Source organism: Garra rufa, unplaced genomic scaffold (assembly GCF_049309525.1).
Source record: "Garra rufa unplaced genomic scaffold, GarRuf1.0 hap1_unplaced_133, whole genome shotgun sequence".
NCBI lineage: Eukaryota > Metazoa > Chordata > Actinopteri > Cypriniformes > Cyprinidae > Garra > Garra rufa.
In genome coordinates this window covers 1-26,619 of record NW_027394408.1, presented here as the reverse complement: position 1 = coordinate 26,619, position 26,619 = coordinate 1, and the positions used below count along the sequence as shown (strand labels likewise).

General features: G+C 31.4%; 1 protein-coding gene across 1 annotated transcript in view; it reads left to right on the top strand.

Moving 5' to 3' along the window:
• Positions 1-25,928, top strand: part of LOC141316691 (leucine-rich repeat serine/threonine-protein kinase 1-like) — a gene marked incomplete at both ends in the record, with an annotated part of 34,663 nt that extends 8,735 nt beyond the window's left edge. Inside the window, 8 exons of the mRNA XM_073832815.1 lie at positions 4,936-5,153; positions 15,335-15,499; positions 15,591-15,763; positions 15,854-15,974; positions 16,131-16,290; positions 18,345-18,621; positions 23,529-23,700; positions 25,759-25,928. Of these exons, the coding sequence (XP_073688916.1) occupies positions 4,936-5,153; positions 15,335-15,499; positions 15,591-15,763; positions 15,854-15,974; positions 16,131-16,290; positions 18,345-18,621; positions 23,529-23,700; positions 25,759-25,928 (1,456 nt within the window). The remainder of the gene's footprint in view (positions 1-4,935; positions 5,154-15,334; positions 15,500-15,590; positions 15,764-15,853; positions 15,975-16,130; positions 16,291-18,344; positions 18,622-23,528; positions 23,701-25,758) is intronic.
• Positions 25,929-26,619: the final 691 nt, after the last annotated feature.

Here is a 26,619-nt window from a genome sequence, read left to right as displayed (position 1 = left end):
TAAATATATAATCGTAATTATTATAGTATATAATTCTTATTTTATTCAAACTTTAAATATAAAGTTTTAAAAACAGTACAATAATTTAAGATCATTTTAATTAATTTTAATTAAATAAAAAAATTCAAAATATAAAAAATAATATCTTTAATAATAAGAAATATATATATTTTAATTTACACTTTTTAAGCATTTTGGAAAATGAAATCTTTACCTTATAAATATAATAAAATATAAAAAAAAGCTAACTGAAAATATAAAAGTAATAATATCTTTAATAATAATACAACATTTTGCTAAACAGGGTTATTATCAGAAACGGTGTATCTGTGTTTGTGTGTATATATATATATAACTTTAATTTTTTATTTATTTCACAAAATTTTGCTAAACAGGGTTATTATCAGAAACTGAAGTATTACTTTCTTTTTTTATTTACTTTTTTATTTGAGACTTTTTTATCATTGAAATAAGCCTAAAATAAAATCTTTAACTTATTTTAGTTAGTGGCTAAGACAGCATTTCTAATAAATTAAAATAAATAAAGTAAAATATAAAAAATAAAAGCTAATTTAAAATATAAAAGTAATATCTTTAATATTATTAATAATAATAATAATAATAATATTCATATTAAAAAAATAATAATTACTAACCACTGCTGCAAAACTGATGCTATGAAAACATACAGAAATAATGATTTATAATATTACAAAGACAAAAACACATAAAATTACTATAAACAAAATTTTAATAAATTCAAATTATAAAAATAGAAGCCAATTCAACATATTATTAAAGTCTAAAATTAATAAAAAATGAGTGACATAAAGCTGGATAGGATGGATATAGATTGGTATGCATGATAAAATGTACATGCAATGAATGCAGTTGCTTCAGATCAAAAGCGCGCACCAAATACACAAATGCATTTGTGAAGCTAATTACATTAAGGACCATGTTTTGTATTAACAAACAGAATATTCGTCATGATGAGCATGACGTTATTTGTTTTTTGGCGTTGGAGAACATGATATTCCGGCTCTGCCTCTGAAGGCTGTATAATCTAGGATTTGTCTGATGAATATTTCATTGGTGAATCCAGCTGTGAGTCGTTCAGCCAGCTGTTGATTTGTCTGATGTGTTTGTTGCAATATTTAGTGTGTTTTACATAACAACAGGCTCAAGAGATTTGAGAGGAAGTAGCACATCCCTAACAAACACATGAGCGACGTACAGCTGATTTTCTCAACATAAACAGTGCACCATGAGTACATCCGTGTGGGTTCAGCTGAAGATGCCCTGGAGCTTGACATGTCATTTTTGTGGATGTGCTTCAACTGTAATGATGGAGGCTCATAACTGATTTCAATGGAGTTTGACATTAGCATACTGAAAATTCCATGATGCAACATTATAGAAATAAGAAAATACTGCATGGAATTTTTTATTTATTTAATTAGATCTTCTTTAAGGTTTAAGACGTACAATCTTTACACATTATTTGAGAATACACTGGTGTTTAAAAGTTTGGGATAAGTAAGACTTTTTATGTTTTTTAACATAAAAAAGGGCTTTTATGCTCACAAAGGCTGCATTTGTTTGATGAAAAACGCAGGGGAAAAAACTGTAAAATTGTGAAATTTTTAAAAATGTAAAATAACCGTTTTCTATTTTAAAATACTTTAAAGTATAATTTATTTCTGTGCTGCAAAGCTGAATTATCAGCATCTTTATTCCAGTCTTCAGTGTCACATGATCCTTCAGCAATCATTCTAATATGCTGATTTATTATCGATGTTGAAAAAAGTTGTGCTGCTTAATATTTAGTTTGGAATCTGTGATACAGACACTTTATTTTAATATTTTAAAATGTAATATACAAATAGCAAATAGCTGAGTACATTAACAAAGGGACAAACAACAAAATTTCAACAAGGAGTTAAGAAGTTAAAAAAAGTTTGAGATAAAAAAAAGTAAAAAAAAAAAAGAGGTAATGTTTTACAAAAAGGTCCCACTAGTTAATGTGAGTTGATGCAATAACTAACATTTAGAATTCCGCTTTTTGGGATCAGTAAGATTTTTTTTATTGTTTTAAAAGTTTCTAATGCTTACAAAGGCTTAATTTATTTGATCAACAATACAGAAAGAAACTGTAAAATTGTGAAATATTATTAGAATTTAAAATAATGGTTTTCTGTTTTAATATACTTTAAAGTATAATTTATTTCTGGGATGCAAAGCTGAATTTTCAGCGTCTTTACTCCAATCTTCATTGTCACATGATCTTCCAGAAATCATTATAATATGCAGATTTATTATCGATGTTGAAAAAAAAAGTTGTGCTGCTTAATATTTAGTTTAGAGCCTGTGATACAGGATTTAGGATTCCTTGATGAATAAAATGTTAAAAGAACAGCAGACACTTTATTTTAATATTTTAAAGTGTAAAATACAAATAGCAAATAGCTGTGTAAATTAACAAAGGGACAATCAACTATATTTAAAAAAGGAGAAAGAAAATCATTAAAATAAAGTTTAAAGTCAAATAAAGGAAAACTCAAAAAAAGAGGTAATGTTTTACAATGAGGTCCACAAGTTAATGCGAGTTAATGCATTAACTATCATTTAAAATCGTTCAGCTTTTTGGGATCAGTAAGATTTTTTTATGTTTGACTTGTATGTTTGACTTTTATGCTTACAAAGGATTCATTTGTTTAATCAACAATACAGAAAGAAACTGTAAAATTGTGAAATATTATTACAATTTAAAATAATGTTTTTCTGTTTTAATACACTTTAAAATATAATTTAGTTGATGTGATGCAAAGCTGAATTTTCAGGATCATTACTCCAGTCTTCGATGTCACATGATTCTTCAGAAATCATTCAAATGATAAATATAAATACTAATATAAATTTGAAATAAGTGGTGAAAGCGAGTAATATTAACAACTCTTCTATTGCTGTTATCACACTTTATTTTAAACTATATTAATGGTTAAAGAATAATAACAATGCATTGAGTAAATTAAAGTTGTACATTGTATGGGTCAAAATGATCTTTTATGCCAAAAATCATTAGGATATTAAGTAAAGATCATGTTCCATTAAGATGCTTTGTAAATTTCCTATTATAAATATATTATAACTTAATTTTTGATTAGTAATATGCATTGCTAAGAACATTTATTTGGACAACTTAAAGCCAATTTTCTCAGTATTTTGATTTTTTTTTTGCACCCTCAGTTTCCAGATTTTCAAATAGTTGTATCTCAGCCAAATATTTTCCTATCATAACAAACCATACATCATCTGAAAGTTTATTCAGCTTTCAGATGATGTATAAATCCTGAATTTAAAAAAGACCCTTGTGACTGGTTTTGTTGTCCAGGGTCACAATTAATCAAAACAGTTTAAAGCCAATAAAGAAAAACTTTTTTAAAAGTGTATACTTTACAATCAGAGTCCCACTACTTAACATTAGTTCATGCATTGATACTACATTTGTTCCAGTGTTTATTAATCTTTTCTACATTACCAGTAGTTTTTTGACACTCCGGGTTGCCAGTTGGTAAAGACAATGCATATTGCAGCCATGGAAGACGGCAAACAAAGTTAGAGATTGCAGATTCTGTCCTACCTAAAAAGCTTCTCCATCTATCTAAAACATATTACTAGAGCAATATTAAAATGCAGATAAATCAACTCTACAACTTACCGTGTGTAATGCTCGTCACCTTCCATTTGTTAATTGCTCTCATTCCTTTTGTGTGTCCTCAATCTGGCAACCCAATTGAGCATTCCATATTTTAAATTTGGTCTCCAGTACATATTTCAACCACTAGCTATCAGTATTACATACCACACCTTTAAGAATTAAAGTAGGTGCTATATTTGGTATAAAATGTACTTCACAGCCATTAAAATAGTTAGTGGGTAGTGTGAATGAAATTCGGATGAAACCTCAGGATCTTACTGGAAGTAGTAGGTAGGGCTGTGCAATTAATAGAAATTCGGTTTCAATTTCGATTTCTGCTTCAAACGATCATGAAAATGCAGTAATCGAGATGAAACAATTATTGCGCCCCATTCCACCCCCTTTCCAGTAGGGCGCTTTCGCTCCTCCATAAAATGTTTCTTTGATGTTGTGTTTTTAATAGCGCGTAAAAAAAACTTACGCTGTTCTGTGTATGCTACACTGATCTACTGTATATCTATTATAGATCAGTGGTATGCACTCAGAGACGGAGCAATACACTGACATGTAAAGTTATCTTTTAGCTCAAGGTGCGCGCCTAAACGGTCAAATACACACAAAAATATTTCAAAATGGGGCGATTATTCATGTAAACTCTTGTCAGTTATGTCTTAAATGATCATAAACAGTTGAGAATGAAAATACGTGTGTAACAGTATATGGATCCGTGTGGTTAAAGCGTTAAAGCGGCAACAAATAATATTCCTTCTGCCGTCTCTGTGCTTAATATGAATAAAACGTAAAAATACAAAGAGAAAAATCACTCACTGCTCTTGAATGAAGGACGTTTGTAGTTTTAATAAGAAACAAAGCATCTTTAACTATTACAGTGAAGACGCTGTTTTATTTTACATTCAAATAATTACATTAAATTTCTGTAGTATTGTTAGACTACTTTAGACTTGCATAAAATTATTCAGTATTTTTTTTAAAGCAGTTTTTTTTTTTGTATCTTTTTTCTCGCTGTATTGCTATTTTAAATTAATCACTATATAAAGTTTTGGACCCTGTCATAATCGTTTAAATAATCGTGATTACAATATTGACCAAAATAATCGTGATTATGATTTTTGCCAAAATCGAGCAGCCCTAGTAGTAGGTAGTCTGGGTGCTTTTTCTACTGTATTTCAAATGCTGTGAATTCGGACGTTAATCTAAGTTGTGTGCTTGTGCAGGTCCGGCTGCGGTTCTGGCGTATTTGCGAGCGGAGCTGCGAGGAGCAGAGCCCTGCAGGCTGCTAAAGCTGATGGTTGTGGGTCCTCCGCGGCAGGGGAAGAGTGCCCTGCTGGAGGGGCTGCAGACGGGCAAACCCTCATCCTTCATCAACACCGACCGCAGCATCCACACGGCCAGCTGGGATCTCGAGCGACCCGGTGGAGTGGTAAAATCTGCTGTAAGGACCCTCAGTCCACACACACTGTTTTTCATGTTTTATTTAGGGATGCACCGAAATTGAAATTCTTGCCCTAACCAAACAAAATCACACACTGGGCCGAAGGCCAATTACCGAACACGGTTTTCCCCCCATGTATTTTGGCAATTCTTTTCACCATTGCATAAATTAAATAGCCAATATGTGACCCTGGACCACAAAACCAGTCTTAAGTCGCTGAGGTATATTTGTAGCAATAGCCAAAAATACATTGTATGGGGTCAAAATTATTGATTTTTCTTTTATGTCAAAAATCATTAGGATATTAAGTAAAGATCATGTTCCATGAAGATTTTTTGTAAAATTCCTACTGTAAACCTATCAAAATGTAATTTTTGATTAGTAATATGCATTGTTAAGAACTTAATTTGGACAACTTTAAAGGTGATTTTCTCAGTATTTAGATTTTTTTGCACCCTTAGATTCCAGATTTTCCAGTAGATGTATCTCGGCCAAATATTGTCCTATCTTAACAAACCATACATCAATAGAAAGTTTATTTATTGAGCTTTCATATGATGTATATATCTCAGTTTTGTAAAATTTTACCTTATGACTGGTTTTGTGGTCCAGGGTCACATATTTGCTTTTTACAGTTTGTCTTGCTTTTCAAAAAAAAAAAAAAAAAATCAGTTACAAAAGCAACAATTTGAAAAATATTTATTTAACACTGAAATTTGTTAGAGTTCTAGTGGACATTATAGCTAGGGTTGGGTATCGAGAACTGGTTCTATTTTAGAACCGGCTCCAAATTTTCAACAACCGGGTATTCGATAAGACACGTGCATTTCGATTCCGCTTAACGATTCCTGCGTTCGCATTTTAATGTGCATTTATTTTGATTCTGCTTGATGATTCCAGAGTTGGAATTTTAATGTGCATTTTTAAACTATTTAAGTGTAGGAAGGAAAACAACTTGCGCATTGTTTGGGTGCAGCGCCCACATCTGAAGCGCGAGCACGGAGAACAGCAGTCCTGATGCGGGTTGCCAACCTGTGTCCATTCTGGAACAGTTCCAAACAGTTGTTGACTTCTCTATCACATAGTATGGACGAAATATGTCAGTATATCATCATAAACACAGTGTTTTTTTGTCTTATGTGAACGTAATCAGATGAGAAAGAACTCACATGTGTAACAGTATTTTTAGATCTGCGTTCGGTGTTAAAGAGACAGCGTCTAATAAACTTGCCACCTGTCATTAATGTTAGTCAAAGAACAAAAGGAAATCATTTACTGACTGAATATCCTTCGTAAATTTAATGAGAGTTAATATTTTACTTATGAAAAGAAAACTATGCAGTGCTTTTAAACTTTTGATTTCAATTTCTGTACCTAACATTTGTTCAGTTCTATTGCTCAGCTATTGCTAATTGATTTCTTTGTTCCTATTTTATTACTTGTCTTTAACAATTTAATGTTTGAAATTTATATTAGTCTAGTTTTTTTTTTTTTGTAAAACCTTAGGCAGAAGACAGAATACATATGTTTGACATCTAAATGTTTGACTTAAAACTTTTTAATGGATTTTTTAAATCTCACTGGAATCGGAAGTAGGAATCGATAAGAATTGGAATCGTTAAGCAGTATTGGAATCAGATTCAGAATCAATAAAATTCAAACGATACCCAACCCTAATTATAGCCTACCAACAAAGCACAATTTAACTTAAAATTAATAAGTTAGTAAAATAATATTGAATCAGGCATGTGTTTTTAATGTACAAATAAATGCAGCCTTGCTGAGCAAAGGAGAGTGTTATAATTAATGTATTAATAGAGCTGTTGTAATGATTGTTATTATTTTTGTCTTACTTTTTTATTTTATTTTACAGAACAACAGTAAAATTACAATAGTAACATTTATGAATGTTGACTTTTATTTTGGCGGAAACCCACAAGAAGACCTCAGTACTACTTTTTGCTGACAGCAGCAGATTTATGAATGATTCTCATTACGCTGTTTCAGCACAGATTTTCCTCACGCTTTGTACTTTGAACCCTGGCTAACAAGTTTGTGCAGCGCTGTCAGAATAAATACAATTTGTGCGTGTATTAGACGACATAACGTTCTGTAGTTTATTTACTAATGGTTTATGTCCATTTCAGTCATCATACAGTAACCAGCAACAACCAGCCCTTTCTCTTCTTATGGAAGACATGCGATGTGACACTAAACAGTCTCTTGCTGTCGGTACTTGTAATGATTTTTGCGTCTTTCTCATGCTTTTAGATTTAAAATGTATGATTTATAAACCTTTTTTCATTCTGGGCACCAAAAAATTTCCCCATAATCAAGGGAATATACAAGGTATACACACAAACACACTTTCGTACCAGGCTTTCTGTGAGTCTTATAAAGTCTTAATTTGTCCTTCAACAAATTAAAGCCTTAACAGTCTTAAATGTCTAAGAATATCTTAAGGATATCTAAACATGCTTAAATCAAGACACATTTACTTGAGATGCCAAAAAAGAAATGAAGTCTTGATTTGTGAGAAACTGATCTTAATTGAGTTTATGCCTAAAACAAGAGCAAACATCTGCCTTCATTTTAGTCAAATTCTCTGAAAACAAGGCTTCTTAAGTCATTTTGCTTCTCAAGTAAATGTATCTTGATTTATGAAATATGTGTTCTGGAAAACAAAATGAAAAAACTGAGAAAGAACATCATTTTTTTTTCTTTTGCAGTGTTTATAGTAGTGTTTATAGAGTTTATTTTAGTTATTGTGAGCTATGTAAGCATTGTGTGCCTCATAGACGTTTACATTTAGAAAACAAGGCATTTTACGCCTTAATTTTCTTTACTTGGTCTTAAAGTCTTAAATTTAAAAGCCTGCAGAAGCCCTGTCATTTGTTTTAACATTCAACCAAGCATTTAATTACAGTATGTGTGAAGAATGAATATACATGGATATGCTGCACAGATATATTCAGATTTAGCTGTAAAATTCATATATATGTATATAAGTAAGTTAACATATCTAGATTTAAGAATGTTAAGAATATTTGCATGAATATATGATTTTCTTAGCTTTTACCACTGTTTTGCTATTAAAGTCAACAACAAATACCATTTGAAACACATTTGACTTTAATAATTTGCCTTTTCTCTGAGTAAAATGGCAAAACCTTTTAACCAATAGAGTAAAATATTTTTAGCCACTAAATTAATGACATTATAACTAGGCAAACACTGCAAAAAATGCTTTTCTTAGATGTTTTGTCTTGTTTCCAGCCAAAATATCTAAAAAAAAAAAATCAGGAAGAATTTCTAGACAAGTAAAAATGATTGTCTTGTTTTCAGAAAAAACAAAGTCAAAGTCAAAATTAAGTGAGTCTTTGCTTAGAACAAGCAAAATAATCTGCCAATGGGGTAAGCAAAAATAATCTTATTTCAAACAGAAAACAAGATTATTTTTCTTACCCCATTGGCAGATTATTTAGCTTGTTTCAAGCTAAAACACACTTAATTTTGACTTTTTTTTCCTGAAAACAAGACAATAGTTTTTACTTCTCTTGAAAATCCTTCTTGTTTTAAGAATTTTTAGATATTTTGGCTGGAAACAAGAAAATATTTTTTTGCATTGAAATGACTTGAGTGATTAATATAGTGTGCATTCACATTGACAGCAAACTAAATAATTAATTGGCAAATTATTTTTGTGTTTAAGTTTTAGTAAAATGATAATATATAAAAATATATTATTTATGCATTATGCAGAATGCCTTATATATAAACGTTGAATGTAAAATCCAAAATGCATATATGTAAATGTAAATCTTGAATATTTTGTTCATGCATTTATTTTTAAAAATATAAATAAATGTAAAAATGAAATAAAAAAAATCTATTTAGATGCATTTGAAAAATAACAAATATAAATCATACATTTAGCAATAAATATATAAAAGTCAGTTTATTTCTAATTATTGGTGAGGAAAGTAACTGAAACACACTGTGACCAAATGAAGTCATCTTAATTAAAACGTGTGACTTCATCGTTTGAGCTTTTACTGAATTCCCAGCCTATCTGATTATTTTCAAGGCGTTCCTTCAGATGTGTTTGTCCCACAATGCTTTGCTCACAGGAAACCAACAGCTCTGATTGCTTTAACCCTGTAAACATGACTAGACAAAAGTAAGGCTGAGAAAACCTTCATAGCAAATCTGAAAAAAAGCGAAGCCATTAAAATGCCAACTTTTTGACCTTAGGGTTTATGAATGAGTAGCAGCTCTGGTATTTCCACCTGACATTTGACCTCCAGCTCTATTTGTGGCCTTACATGGTTTCCTAGAATTAGTTAACAGTGTTTCCATTCTCATCATGAACCCTGAGTCAGAGCCAGACGTATAAAACCCTAGAGAGTGTCACACACACACACGTGCGCTGATGTCATATAGACATGTTCTCATAACCACACACATAGACACTCAGACTGACCTCTTACACGTATATCATGGACAGAAGCAAATGTATACACAAGCTGATGATATAAAGCCCTAGAGATGTCGCTCCACCTCACACAGCTGTGATCACTTACTCCAGCGCTGACTCACGGCGAGAGACTTTTTGTGCATTTTTTTAAGATTTGCCCGAGTAATGTTTATAGCTGTTTAAAAGAAAAGTTCACCCACAAATTAAGATTCTGTCATTATTATTCCCTCAAAGCTGCATTTCTTTCAAATGAAAGTAGGAATTAGTAGAAATATAGTTGAAAACTAAATAGGGTACATTTTTAAATTTAAACATGTTTAAAGTTGCTTCTTATGGAAGCCCGTTTCAGCCACTTAATAAATATACAAAATGGTAATTGTGACTTTTTTCCTCCAAATTCTGACTTGAGTCAATGTTAGGTTTGTGTTTGTATCTTGCAATTCCTTGTTTCTGTCTTACAATTCCGTGTTCAATGTTCAGTGTTCAATGTTTGTATCTTGCAATTTTGTGCTTGTATATTGCAATTGCATTTGCATTTCACAGTTCCGCGTTTGAATCTCGTACTTCCCCGTTTGCATTTCACTATTCAGCGTTTGCATTTTGCAGTTCCGTGTTTGAATCTCTGAATGGTGCGTCTGAATCTCGCAATTCCGCATTTGTATCCTGCATTTCCGCATTTGTCTTGCAATTGTGCATTTCATTCTCGCAATTCCATGTTTGTATCTTGCAATTGTGCTTTTGTGTCTCACAATTCCGCATTTGTATCTCACAATTCCACGATTGTATCTCCCAATTTGGCATTTGTCTTGCAATTCCGCATTTGTATTTTGTAATTTTGTGTTTGCATCCTGCTGTGCGATGTTTGAATCTTACAATTCCGCGTTTGCATTTCGCTGTTGCGTGTTTGAATCTTGCAATTGCACATTTGCATTTCGCAGTTCCATGTATAAATCTCCCAATTCTGCATTTGAATCTTGCAATTCCACGTTCGCATCTTGCGGTTTTGCATTTGAATCTGGCAAATTCCGCATTTGAATCTCACAATTCCACATTTGCATCTTGCGGTTCGATGTTTGAATTTTGCTATTCCGTGTTTGATTCTCGCAATTCTATGTTTGAATCTCACAATTCCGTTTTTGCATTTCACAGTTCCATGTTTAAATCTCTCACGTTTGTATTTTGTAATTTTGTGTTTGCATCCCGCTGTTCGATGATTAAATCCTGCAATTCCAGGTTTGCATTTCACAGTTGTGTGTTTGAATTTCACAATTCCACATTTGCATTTCAATGTTTCATGTATAAATCTCTTAATTTTGCATTTGAATCTTGCAACATCACATTCGCATCTTGCGGTTGTGCATTTGAATCTCGAAATTCCGCATTTGAATCTGGCAAATTTCGCATTTGAATCTGGCAAATTTCGCATTTGAATCTGGCAAATTTCGCATTTGAATCTGGCAAATTCCGAATTTGAGTCTCGCAATTCCACATTTGAATCACTAATTATGCATTTATATCTTGCAATTCCGTGTTTTCATCTGGCAAATTCCGAATTTGCATCTTGCAATTCCGCATTTGAATCTGGCAAATTTCGAATTTGAGTCTCGCAATTCCACATTTGAATCTCTAAATTTGCATTTATATCTTGCAATTCTGCATTTGAATCTGGCAAACTCCAAATTTGCATCTTGCAATTCCACATTTGAATCTGGCAAATTTCGCATTTGAATCTGGCAAATTTCGCATTTGAATCTCGCAATTCCGTGTTTTAATCTGGCAAATTCCTAATTTGAGTCTCGCAATTCCACATTTGAATCACTAATTCTGCATTTATATCTTGCAATTACGTGTTTTCATCTGGCAAATTCCGAATTTGCATCTTGCAATTCCGCATTTGAATCTGGCAAATTTCGCATTTGAATCTGGCAAATTTCGCATTTGAATCTGGCAAATTCCGCATTTGAATCTGGCAAATTCCGCATTTGAATCTGGCAAATTCCGAATTTGAATCTGGCAAATTTCGCATTTGAATCTGGCAAATTTCGCATTTGAATCTGGCAAATTTCGCATTTGAATCTGGCAAATTTCGCATTTGAATCTGGCAAATTCCGAATTTGAATCTGAAAAAATTTCGCATTTGAATCTGGCAATTTTCGCATTTGAATCTGGCAATTTTCGCATTTGAATCTGGCAAATTCCGAATTTGAGTCTCGCAATTCCACATTTGAATCTCTAATTCTGCATTTATATCTTTCAATTCTGTGTTTTCATCTGGCAAATTCCAAATTTTGCATCTTGCAATTCCGCATTTGAATCTGGCAAATTCCGAATTTGAGTCTCGCAATTCCACATTTGAATCACTAATTATGCATTTATATCTTTCAATTCTGTGTTTTCATCTGGCAAATTCCAAATTTTGCATCTTGCAATTCCGCATTTGAATCTGGCAAATTTCGAATTTGAGTCTCGCAATTCCACATTTGAATCTCTAAATTTGCATTTATATCTTGCAATTCCGCATTTGAATCTGGCCAATTTCAAATTTGAGTCTCGCAAATTCCACATTTGAATCTCTAAATTTGCATTTACATCTTGCAATTCCGCATTTGAATCTGGCAAATTTCGAATTTGAGTCTCGCAATTCCACATTTGAATCTCTAAATTTGCATTTATATCTTGCAATTCCGCATTTGAATCTGGCCAATTTCGAATCTGAGTCTCGCAATTCCACATTTGAATCTTTAAATTTGCATTTATATTTTGCAATTCTGCATTTGAATCTGGCAAATTCCGAATTTGCATCTTGCAATTCCGCATTTGAATCTGGCAAATTTGAATCTCGCAATTCCACATTTGAATCTCCAATTCTGCATTTGAATCTTGCAATTCAGTGTTTTCATCTTGTGGTTCTGCATTTGAATCTCGAAATTCTGCATTTGAATCTTGCAATTCAGTGTTTTCATCTTGTGGTTCTGCGTTTGAATCTTGAAATTCTGCATTTGAATCTCAAAATTCCGCGTTTGCATCTTGGGGTTCGATGTTTGAATTTTGCTATTCCTTGTTTGAATCTCGCAGTTCCGTTTTTGAATCTCACAATTCCGCATTTGCATTTCACAGTTCCATGTTTGAATCTCTTAATTCTGCATTTAAATATCGCCATTTCGCATTTGAATCTGGCAAATTCCGAATTTGCATCTTGCAATTCCGCATTTGCATTTCACAGCTCCGTGTTTGAATCTCTTTAAATTCTGCGTTTTAATCTCTAAATCCTGTGTTTGCATTTTACAGTTCTGCATTTGAATCTGGTAAATTCCGAATTTGCATCTTGCAATTCTGCATTTGCATTTCACAGTTCCGTGTTTGAATCTGTCAATTATGCGTTTGAATCTCTTAATTCTGTGTTTGCATTTTGCGGTTCTGCCTTTGAATCTCGCAGTTCTGCATTTGAATCTGGCAAACTCCAAATTTGCATCTTGCAATTCCACATTTGAATCTGGCAAATTTCGCATTTGAATCTGGCAAATTTCGCATTTGAATCTCGCAATTCCGTGTTTTAATCTGGCAAATTCCTAATTTGAGTCTCGCAATTCCACATTTGAATCACTAATTCTGCATTTATATCTTGCAATTACGTGTTTTCATCTGGCAAATTCCGAATTTGCATCTTGCAATTCCGCATTTGAATCTGGCAAATTTCGCATTTGAATCTGGCAAATTTCGCATTTGAATCTGGCAAATTCCGCATTTGAATCTGGCAAATTCCGAATTTGAATCTGGCAAATTTCGCATTTGAATCTGGCAAATTTCGCATTTGAATCTGGCAAATTTCGCATTTGAATCTGGCAAATTCCGAATTTGAATCTGAAAAAAATTCGCATTTGAATCTGGCAATTTTCGCATTTGAATCTGGCAAATTCCGAATTTGAGTCTCGCAATTCCACATTTGAATCTCTAATTCTGCATTTATATCTTTCAATTCTGTGTTTTCATCTGGCAAATTCCAAATTTTGCATCTTGCAATTCCGCATTTGAATCTGGCAAATTCCGAATTTGAGTCTCGCAATTCCACATTTGAATCACTAATTATGCATTTATATCTTTCAATTCTGTGTTTTCATCTGGCAAATTCCAAATTTTGCATCTTGCAATTCCGCATTTGAATCTGGCAAATTTCGAATTTGAGTCTCGCAATTCCACATTTGAATCTCTAAATTTGCATTTATATCTTGCAATTCCGCATTTGAATCTGGCCAATTTCAAATTTGAGTCTCGCAAATTCCACATTTGAATCTCTAAATTTGCATTTACATCTTGCAATTCCGCATTTGAATCTGGCAAATTTCGAATTTGAGTCTCGCAATTCCACATTTGAATCTCTAAATTTGCATTTATATCTTGCAATTCCGCATTTGAATCTGGCCAATTTCGAATCTGAGTCTCGCAATTCCACATTTGAATCTTTAAATTTGCATTTATATTTTGCAATTCTGCATTTGAATCTGGCAAATTCCGAATTTGCATCTTGCAATTCCGCATTTGAATCTGGCAAATTTGAATCTCGCAATTCCACATTTGAATCTCCAATTCTGCATTTGAATCTTGCAATTCAGTGTTTTCATCTTGTGGTTCTGCATTTGAATCTCGAAATTCTGCATTTGAATCTTGCAATTCAGTGTTTTCATCTTGTGGTTCTGCGTTTGAATCTTGAAATTCTGCATTTGAATCTCAAAATTCCGCGTTTGCATCTTGGGGTTCGATGTTTGAATTTTGCTATTCCTTGTTTGAATCTCGCAGTTCCGTTTTTGAATCTCACAATTCCGCATTTGCATTTCACAGTTCCATGTTTGAATCTCTTAATTCTGCATTTAAATATCGCCATTTCGCATTTGAATCTGGCAAATTCCGAATTTGCATCTTGCAATTCCGCATTTGCATTTCACAGCTCCGTGTTTGAATCTCTTTAAATTCTGCGTTTTAATCTCTAAATCCTGTGTTTGCATTTTACAGTTCTGCATTTGAATCTGGTAAATTCCGAATTTGCATCTTGCAATTCTGCATTTGCATTTCACAGTTCCGTGTTTGAATCTGTCAATTATGCGTTTGAATCTCTTAATTCTGTGTTTGCATTTTGCGGTTCTGCCTTTGAATCTCGCAGTTCTGCATTTGAATCTGGCAAATTCCGAATTTGAATTTCACAATTCCGCGTTTGTGTCTTGCGGTTCTGTGTTCGAATCTTGCAATTCTGCATTTAAATATCACAATCCTGCGTTTGTATCTTGCAATTCCGTATTTGTATCTCGCAATACCACGTTTGCATTTTGCAATTCCACATTTTATCTTGCAATTCCATTTTTAAATATTGCAATTCCGCATTTTATCTTGCAATTCCGTGTTTGACTCTCTCAATTTCCAAGTCTGTCTCTTGCATTTGAGTTTATCTCCATTCCATGTTTGCATTTCACAATTCTTTGTTTGTATCTCACAATTCTAATAAAAGACGAACATCGGGTAAAAAGTCTGAATTGTGAGATTAAAAAAAGTCACAACTACTTTCTTTATTATTTTATCCTTATAAAATAGGCTTCATTACTTCACCTCAGCACCTTGATATCATAATAATAATTTATCCAAAAATGCCTTAATCAAAGATAATGAGTAATGTTGTCAATGTGGTGTAATGCCTTTATTTGTACTGTGCATCCAGGTTGATTTAGTGTCCTTCAACGTGTGGGACATTGGCGGTCCGGCCAGCATGTCGACAGTAAACCAGTGTTTCTTCACGGATAAGGCTCTGTATATGGTGATCTGGAATCTGGCTTTGGGAGAGGAAGCCGTGGCCAACCTGCAGTCCTGGCTGCTCAACATTGAAGTCAGGAAATATTATATTATATTGACATGAAAATCTGGAGAAATGTGGTTAATGATGATAAATAGCATTTCTGAATGTGTTTGTGCTTCAGGCTCGTGCTCCGAACTCTGCTGTGATTGTCGTTGGGACGCATCTGGACCTCATAGACACTAAGTTTCGTACGGAGCGTGTGGCCACGCTGAGAGCCTACATCCTGGCACTTTGCAGAACGCCCTCAGGCGCACGGGCCAGCGGATACCCCGACATCACCTGGAAACACCTACAGTTAGTTTTATTATCATAACTTCCGCTTACTTTCTTCAATGGAATTGAGATTTGGTGTTTGTTTTGTAAGAATGTGTGGTTGTTTGGCAGTGAGGTGTCGTGTAAGACGCTGGAAGGCATGGACGTACTCAAGAGGCTGTTGTTTCAGGTCACTTGCTCCATGAAGGACATCAGCAACCCTGCTAGCTGTCACAAACTAGTGGGAAGACTGGTTAGTGTTAGTTAACCAGTTAGTTGTGCATGGCATTCTGAGATCTATTCAGTAAAGCTGTCAGAGATATTTATGAGCGTGAGAAGGGCTATGCTGCAGTATTATCTTAGGTGGTTTATCCCATGTGTTTATGCCTGTTTTTGATGTTTTATACAGATCCCCAAAAGTTACCTGATCCTGCAGGAGGCCATAAAAGCAGAACGTGTAAGGAGAGATGAAGCCGATGAAGTTCAGTACCTGACAGACTCAGAATTGGAGCAGATCATCGAGCAAAGTCCCGCCAGTGATATCAAAGACTATGAGGATCTGCAGACGGGTAATGCGAAAATAAATATTTATAAATTTATTATAAATTATTTATGATTTATTGTATTTATTATTAAAATAAATAACTAAATAAATAGTGTTTTTATATAAATGTTTAATAATAATTGTAAAATATATAATAGATTTAAATGCATATACTTGTGTTCTTGTTTACTTGAATAGGATCTGCAGTAGTGCATTATTATACATTATGCATTATTATTTCAAGTTATTATGAAAATAATACTGAACATAACAGTTTTGAGATATATATATATTTATTAGTTCTGTATTTTTCGTAATATATTTTTTAACAAATGTATTTTAAGTTTGTACAAATTTCTTAACTTAACTATTTTATACTGCATGAAGTATTACTTTTTTATTTCATTGTTAAATTGTTAATAAATTAAATTATTAAATGATATATTTTTATATAAACAGTTGTTAATCTATTTTAAAATATATTTTTGAACAGATTAGAATACATAATTAAACTTGTGTTCTTGTTAACTTTAATAATATGTTTTAAATTATTTTAAACAAATTAAATAGGATCTGCGGTAGTGCATAAGTTATTAAAATAATACTTAACATACTGAGTATTTAAATCTATATTAATAATGTATTTTACTAATATATTTTTAAAAATACATATTTGTATTTTTGTTCTTAACTGTTTTATACAATATAAAGTATTTATTTATTTATTAAATAGGATCTTCTGACTGTTTTGATAGATTAATAATATATTTTTCATAATATATATTTTAAGAAATGTATTTATATTTCTTAACTTTAATATATCTTATTCTATATGAAGTATTACTTTTTATTTAATTGCCAAATTATTATTAAATTAATTTAATTATTAAATGATTACATTAAATGATAAATATGTTTAATGTAAATATTTGTAATTAATGTTTTAAAATACATTTTAAAATAGATTAAAATACATATTTATATATTTACATTACATGTAATATATATTTCTTAACTTTAATATATCTTATTCTTTATGAAGTATTACTTTTTTATTTAATTGCTAAATTATTATTAAATTCATTAATTCAATTATTACATTAAATTATTAAATAATATGTTAATAAGACATATTTAAACTCAAATATGTGACCCTGGACCACAAAACCAGTCTTAAGTCGCTGGGGTATATTTGTAGCAATAGCCAAAAATACATTGTATGGGTCAAAATTATTGATTTTTCTTTTATGCCAAAAAAGATCATGTTCCATGAAGATTTTTTTGTACAATTCCTACTGTAAACATATCAAAATGTAATTTTTGATTAGTAATATGCATTGTTAATAACTTAATTTAGACAACTTTAAAGGTGATTTTCTCAGTATTTTGATTTTTTTTGCACACTCAGATTCCAGATTTTCAAATAGATGTATCTCGGCCAAATATTGTCCTATCCTAACAAACCATATGTCAATAGAAAGCTTATTTATTGAGCTTTCATATGATGTGTACATCTCAGTTTGGTAAAATTAACCTTATGACTGGTTTTGTGGTCCAGGGTCACATATATATATATATATATATATATATATATATATATTCATATGTTATTATGAAAATGATACTGAACATAACTGTTTTAATATATATTACAAATCTATTTTCATAGTATATATGTTTGAGAAATATATTTATATTTGTAAATTTAATGTTTTGTTCTATATTAAGTATTACATCTTTTTTATTTAATTGCTAAATTATTATTAAATTAATGAAATTATTAATTAAATTAACTGAATGAGTGTATTTTTTTTTTCAGCCCGTTTGTACCTATTATTTGATTCGCTCTTGTCGCTTAAGACAGAACAGCTACTCATGATGAGAAACAGCGAATCTCTTTAAAAACAGGCTGTTGTTTTCACTACATTGCATTGTTATATTTCGTAAAAGGTTTACCTGCCAACTGGCGGCTGACACTGTTACATATACTCACCAACGCCGATTTTTACTCATATTTTGCACCTGGGGAGTGTTAATTTTAGGCCCTGATTACAGCTGCTTTCTTTGTGAATCACACAGCGATCAGTTTCCTCATCGAGACCGGCACCATCCTCCATTTCTCCGACACCAGTCACGGCCTGTGTAAACTCTACTTCCTGGACGCCGTGTGGCTGTCCGAGTGTTTGGAGCGTATCATCAACCTGAGGGGCTCACGCTCGGTCGCCCGTAACGGGGTCATCAAGGCCGAGGACCTGCGCATGCTGCTGGTGGGCACCGGATTCACCCAGCAAACTGAAGAACAGTACTTCCAGTTCCTGGCCAAGTTTGAGATTGCTCTACCAGTCGCCAGCAACAGGTAAAAACCATGCCTTTCTCTGCTTTGTAACTTCAATATATTTAAATTATTTTTCTTTTTTTTCTTTTTTTTTAATGTAAAATGCATTATATATGGAAGCCTGTTTCCGCCACTGAGTAAAATGTGTAAAAAGGTAATTGTGATTTTGTATCTCACAATTCAGATTTTTTTTCTCAGAATTGCGTCATATAAACTCACAATTCGCAGAGCTGTGAGATATAAATGCACAATTGCGAGTTATAAAGTCAGAATTGCTGGATATGAAGTCAGAATTGCGGAATATGTACTCAGTTGCGAGAATTAAAGTCAAAATTGCGATATAAACTTTCAATTCTGACTTTTTTTCTTGCAATTGCGACTTTGTATATCACAATTTTTTTTCTTAGAATTGTGAGATATAAATTTGCAATGGCGAGTTATAAAATCCAATTCAGTTAATACTGTGCAGTTGCTTTGACACAACCTGTATTGTTAAAAGCGCTATATAAATAAAGGTGACTTGACTTGACAATTGCAATTTTATTTCTCAGAATTGCAAGTTTGTGTCACACAGTTGCAGCTTCATTTCTCAGAAATCACACAATACGGACTATTTCTCAGAATTGCGAGTTTCTATCACTCAATTGCAACTTTATTTCTCAGAATTGCAAGTTTATATCACAGTTGCAACTTCAATCACGCAGTATTCACTATTTCTCAGAATTGTGAGTTTATATCTCGGATTTTTCACTTTATAATTTGCAATTGCAAGTTTATAACATGCAATTCTGACTTTATAACTCACAATTGCGGGTTTATATCAATCAATTGCGGCTTTATTACCCAGAATTGCGAATTTATGTCTCGCAATTCTGACTTGACTTGCAATTGCAAGTTTATATCACCCAATTGTAACATGATTTTTCAGAATTGCGAGTTTATATTAAACAATTCTGACTTTATAACTCGGAATTGCAAGTTTACATCACACAATTGCGGCTTTATTTCTCAGAATTGCAAGTTTATGTCACGCAATTCTGACTTAACTTGTAATTACAAGTTTATATCACCCAATTGTAACATGATTTTTCAGAATTGCAAGTTTTTATTAAACAATTCTGACTTTAACTCGGAATTGCAAGTTTACATCACGCAATTGCGGCTTTATTTCACAGAATTGCAAGTTTATGTCACGCAATTCTGACTTAACTTGCAATTGCGAGTTTATATCTCGGATTTCTCACTTTATAATTCACAATTGCAAGTTTATATCACCCAATTGTAACTTTATTTTTCAGAACTGCGCGTTTATATCACACAATTCTGATTTAACTTGCAATTGCGAGTTTATATCATGCAATTGTAACTTTATTTTTCAGAACTGCGAGTTTATATCACACAATTCTGATTTAACTTGCAATTGCGAGTTTATATCATGCAATTGTAACTTTATTTTTCAGAACTGCACGTTTATATCACACAATTCTGATTTAACTTGCAATTGCGAGTTTATATCATGCAATTGTAACTTTATTTTTCAGAACTGCGAGTTTATATCACACAATTCTGATTTAACTTGCAATTGCGAGTTTATATCATGCAATTGTAACTTTATTTTTCAGAACTGCGCGTTTATATCACACAATTCTGATTTAACTTGCAATTGCGAGTTTATATCATGCAATTGTAACTTTATTTTTCAGAACTGCGCGTTTATATCACACAATTCTGATTTAACTTGCAATTGCGAGTTTATATCATGCAATTGTAACTTTATTTTTCAGAACTGCGAGTTTATATCACACAATTCTGATTTAACTTGCAATTGCGAGTTTATATCATGCAATTGTAACTTTATTTTTCAGAACTGCACGTTTATATCACACAATTCTGATTTAACTTGCAATTGCGAGTTTATATCATGCAATTGTAACTTTATTTTTCAGAACTGCGAGTTTATATCACACAATTCTGATTTAACTTGCAATTGCGAGTTTATATCATGCAATTGTAACTTTATTTTTCAGAACTGCACGTTTATATCACACAATTCTGATTTAACTTGCAATTGCGAGTTTATATCATGCAATTGTAACTTTATTTTTCAGAACTGCACGTTTATATCACACAATTCTGATTTAACTTGCAATTGCGAGTTTATATCATGCAATTGTAACTTTATTTTTCAGAACTGCACGTTTATATCACACAATTCTGATTTAACTTGCAATTGCGAGTTTATATCATGCAATTGTAACTTTATTTTTCAGAACTGCACGTTTATATCACACAATTCTGATTTAACTTGCAATTGCGAGTTTATATCATGCAATTGTAACTTTATTTTTCAGAACTGCGCGTTTATATCACACAATTCTGATTTAACTTGCAATTGCGAGTTTATATCATGCAATTGTAACTTTATTTTTCAGAACTGCGAGTTTATATCACACAATTCTGATTTAACTTGCAATTGCGAGTTTATATCATGCAATTGTAACTTTATTTTTCAGAACTGCACGTTTATATCACACAATTCTGATTTAACTTGCAATTGCGAGTTTATATCATGCAATTGTAACTTTATTTTTCAGAACTGCGAGTTTATATCACACAATTCTGATTTAACTTGCAATTGCGAGTTTATATCATGCAATTGTAACTTTATTTTTCAGAACTGCACGTTTATATCACACAATTCTGATTTAACTTGCAATTGCGAGTTTATATCATGCAATTGTAACTTTATTTTTCAGAACTGCACGTTTATATCACACAATTCTGATTTAACTTGCAATTGCGAGTTTATATCATGCAATTGTAACTTTATTTTTCAGAACTGCACGTTTATATCACACAATTCTGATTTAACTTGCAATTGCGAGTTTATATCATGCAATTGTAACTTTATTTTTCAGAACTGCACGTTTATATCACACAATTCTGATTTAACTTGCAATTGCGAGTTTATATCATGCAATTGTAACTTTATTTTTCAGAACTGCACGTTTATATCACACAATTCTGATTTAACTTGCAATTGCGAGTTTATATCATGCAATTGTAACTTTATTTTTCAGAACTGCGCGTTTATATCACACAATTCTGATTTAACTTGCAATTGCGAGTTTATATCATGCAATTGTAACTTTATTTTTCAGAACTGCGAGTTTATATCACACAATTCTGATTTAACTTGAAATTGCGAGTTTATATCATGCAATTGTAACTTTATTTTTCAGAACTGCGCGTTTATATCACACAATTCTGATTTAACTTGCAATTGCGAGTTTATATCATGCAATTGTAACTTTATTTTTCAGAACTGCGAGTTTATATCACACAATTCTGATTTAACTTGCAATTGCGAGTTTATATCATGCAATTGTAACTTTATTTTTCAGAACTGCACGTTTATATCACACAATTCTGATTTAACTTGCAATTGCGAGTTTATATCATGCAATTGTAACTTTATTTTTCAGAACTGCGAGTTTATATCACACAATTCTGATTTAACTTGCAATTGCGAGTTTATATCATGCAATTGTAACTTTATTTTTCAGAACTGCACGTTTATATCACACAATTCTGATTTAACTTGCAATTGCGAGTTTATATCATGCAATTGTAATTTTATTTTTCAGAACTGCGAGTTTATATCATGCAATTCTGACTTAACTTGTAAATGCGGGTTTATATCACCCAATTGTAACTTTACTTTTCAGAATTGCGAGTTTATATCTCGCAATTCTAACTTAACTCGCAAATGTGAGTTTATATCACGCATTTGAAAAATAATTTTTTTAGAAATCATGCAATACGGACTATTTCTTAGAATTGCAAGTTTAAGTCTCAGATTTCTGACTTTTTAACTCGCAATTGTGAGTTTATATCGTGGATTTCTCACTTTATAATTCGCGATTGCAAGTTTATATCATGCAATAAGCCTTTTTCACAAAAATCGGAAATGACGTCAGCGCAGGGTAAAGTCAGTTCCGCTACAGGTCTGCGCCTATTATATTAATATGCTCTTGTCTCAAATAATGCCTTTTACATTTTCTGTTTTGTAAGTTGTTGTTATATAATCAACAAAGAAACAACATTTTTACTTGTTTGTGATTTATATGGGCACTCGGACCGCTGACTCATCAATATAATATGCGCAACATAGCGCCAGCTATAGTTTCTGTTCTCAATCTCCGGTATATTTAAGCGTATTTTCTCAGTTTACTCAGTCATTTCCCTCGAATCACTACATCATGGTAAATTATGACAGCATTTGACAGCATTTATATCCAAATGCACATTTTCCCAAGATTAATTAAACAATTCTGAGTCCGGATGATGCATAAACTCAATACAACAACGTAATCCAGATACAAATGGAAAAAAGCCATTAATCGGAGTCTTGTCTTGTTTAGTATTATATTATTTTATTATGTATATCCCTGGGCACATTATGCAACGTACATTTACACCGTAAAATGAATAATGCAAAGGAGAGCAAGTAGAAAATACAATATTACTTCAATAATAATAATAACAACATTAATAATCGCGAAAAAAATGACATGAAGACTCATAATGCACAGCCAGCACCAAATAGACAGAACGGCAAAACTCAAAACTGTACTGTATTATAAGTGCTAACAATACAGACTATTTCTTAGAATTGCGAGTTTAAGTCTCTGATTTCTGACTTTTTGTTCTATTGTGAGTTTATATCTTACATTTGAGCACTGTTGAGCCAATGTTTAAACATCGCTGATTGGCCATAGTGTTCACATGCTCAACAAATATGATTGGCTACAATGATCAGCTCCCATTGTGCTTATGTGTGAGCGATCAATCAGCGATGTTTAAAAAGCAAACTCCAAAAATACTGAACTCGAATGTCCCTCAGAAGTTGTTTTTTCTCTTCATAGTTATCTGTTGCCACACCTTTTGCCCCCCAAACCTGCCCTGGACATCCACAGCTTTCGGCATCAGAGCAACAACGCCATCCAGCGGCATTTCAAGATGAGCTTCGTTCCCGCGGGATTCTGGGAGCGTTTTATAGCCAGGATGCTAATCAGTTTAAACCAGATGGACGTGCAGGTAAACACATACTCTAAGATGACAACCTAAACGACCCATAAAAGTCAGAATTGCAGTCATTGCAAGCATAGAATTAGAGGCTACACGCTGACAATGCTTCAGGCTGGGAGTCCACAGCAAACTGCATGGTAAGATGCTTTGCATGCTTTTGCAGTCTAATTTTCCCCAAATAGCTCTATGCAAAAAAATGGTTTTGTGTATATGGCTGTTTGGGGAAAAATCGTATTGCCATTTTATTTTATTTTATTTTATTTTATTTTATTTTATTTTATTTTATTTAGTGCCTTGAGTGTAAGAAAGGCGTATTACAACGAAATTTATTATTTATTTATTTAAAAAATACATTTTCAATATATGTATATTTTATGTTTTTTACGTATTTTTTTCACATATTTTTCTATTAAATAAAAAATAATGTGTTAAAGAATAATAGTAATATAACAATAATAATAATAATATTTTTTTATTTATAGTATGACAAAAAAATCTTTATTATATTTACATGATGCAAAATAAGAAATGTTTAAAAAATAATTTTCAATAAAATAAAAATAGTATAATACTTGACTATAAGTTGTAATATAAATAGTGTAACTACAAAAATTATATTATATTAAATTATAATTATTTTTGTTTTTACTTTAAAATCAACAAGACATTATTTTTGTGATATTTTCTGTAAAAAACTAAAAATCATTTAAGAAACATAATATAATTTTATTTACGTAAACAGTCTAGTATGACTGTAATAAGTAAAATAATTGTTTTATATTTTATTTTCAATGAAATTAAAATAATATAATAAAATCAGACTATAAGTTGTATTATTAATAGTGCAACTATAAAAATTATATTATATTAAATTATTATTTTTGGCTTCTACATAAAAAAGACAAATTATTTAAGAAAAATAATATTATTTTATTCATATGATTTTTTATTTATGTCTATTATAATTGTAATAATGATGATAATAAATATTTTATATTATATTGTTATATTATGATTTTTTTATTAAAAAAATTCATATATATTATATATATTAAATATATTATTTGAAATTATAATTATTTTTGTTTTTACTTGTTTTTGTGATATTTTTTCTGAAGAATAATAATTTTATTTATATAATTTTTATATTTATGTCTATTATTTGTCTAATAGACTAATAAGTATAATAATTGTTTTATATTATATTATAAAAAATAAATATTTAAAAAATATTTTCAATAAAATAAATATAATAGTAATAATAATATATAAAACATAATATAATATAATAAAAACCTGACAATAAGTTGTATTATTATTAGTGCAACTAAATAAATTATTACATTATCATTATTTTAGTTTGTACTTAAAAATCAACAAGACATATTATTTTTGTTATATATATATATATATATATATATATGTTTTAAATAAAAATCATTTAAGAAAAATATTATAATTTTATTTATATAATTTTAATATTTTTGTCTAGTATAACTGTTTGCTTAAATCATTGTACGAGCCCGGTTTGGTGACAGCGCCAAGTGCGTAAAATCTGTCGCAAAAAACTTCATGTGTTTCTGAGGTCCCACTTTGTACTATTTTGGACCAGTTTTGCATGTTTTTTGTTTGTTTCGCTTTTCCTCTTTCAGTGTTCTTTCGTGAATCTTCACCAAAATCGGCTCAGGTCACACACAGACAAACACAAAACCACACAAATACAATTACTGGATTTTATTCTCCAGAAAAGCCTTACTTTTGCTGGAGACGACACCAAACAGGAAGTGAGTCATTATCTTGGCAAAGCTTTTGCATGTTGATTTTGCTTTTGCATTTTTCTTTGCATCAACACCACATTGCCCTGAGAACATCATGCACATTTGTAGTGCCACCTACTGGTCAAAAGTTATGAATCAAACAAATCTGCATTGGTGGTTTGGTCAATTTAATTATTTCTTACATGACAAGTTCTCAGGTGAAAGTGTCGTTGAAGTCAATCGCTATCTTCACATTTCTGGCTGGTTTCAGTCGATTGATTTTGATGACTGTCTTTGATTTCCGTAATAGGCATTTGAGACCAAAAAGCCCACAAAGAACCAGAGGAGCCGCCGTACTGTGATCTACAGCTTTGCAGGAAACCAGCAGCGCAATCGCTGCAGCACTTTCCGCGTCCGCCGCAGTCAGACCATCTACTGGAAAGAAGGACTGCTAGTCACCTTTGACGGCGGATATCTGAGGTTAGTAAGGGGTTGACTATTTTTTTTAATATTTTTTGGTAATTAATGAATAAAAAAATATTTGTTATCAACATTTTCCTTACTTCGTTCACCAGAGTTGTCTGTGTTAAAGAGAGAGTTCATCCAAAAATTAAAATTTTGTCATTAATTACTCACCCTTATGTAATTTATTCAACTATTTCTTCTTTTTTTGGGTGAACCATCCCTATAACTAAAAACATGTTTTTGTTAATTGAAGTAAAGCTGAAATGTATATGTAAATATATTTATAAACAATTACTAAAATAAATGTCCCTAAATAAACAATAAAAAATATATATAAAATTGTAGCATTTTTGGGTTGAAAAATAAACAAACAAACAAATAAATAATAACTGATTTAAATAAAAATAATATAGTAATTATAATAATTCTCTCTTTATATATTGATTAGATGGAAAACCTAAACTTGAATGAAAAATCGAAATGTTGCTTTGATGACTAACTGGAATAAAAAAAAATTAAGCTAAATATAAAATACAAAAAAGTAATAAAGCAATTTATAAATTAGTAATTGATTTAAAAAATAAAAATTACAAATTACAACAAAATTACTAAAATGGGCTAATTTTATGTATTTGCTCAAGGTTATTTATTTTTAATTGTTTGATTTATTATTATTATAGGTTTATTTTATTTTTAGGCTTTTGAC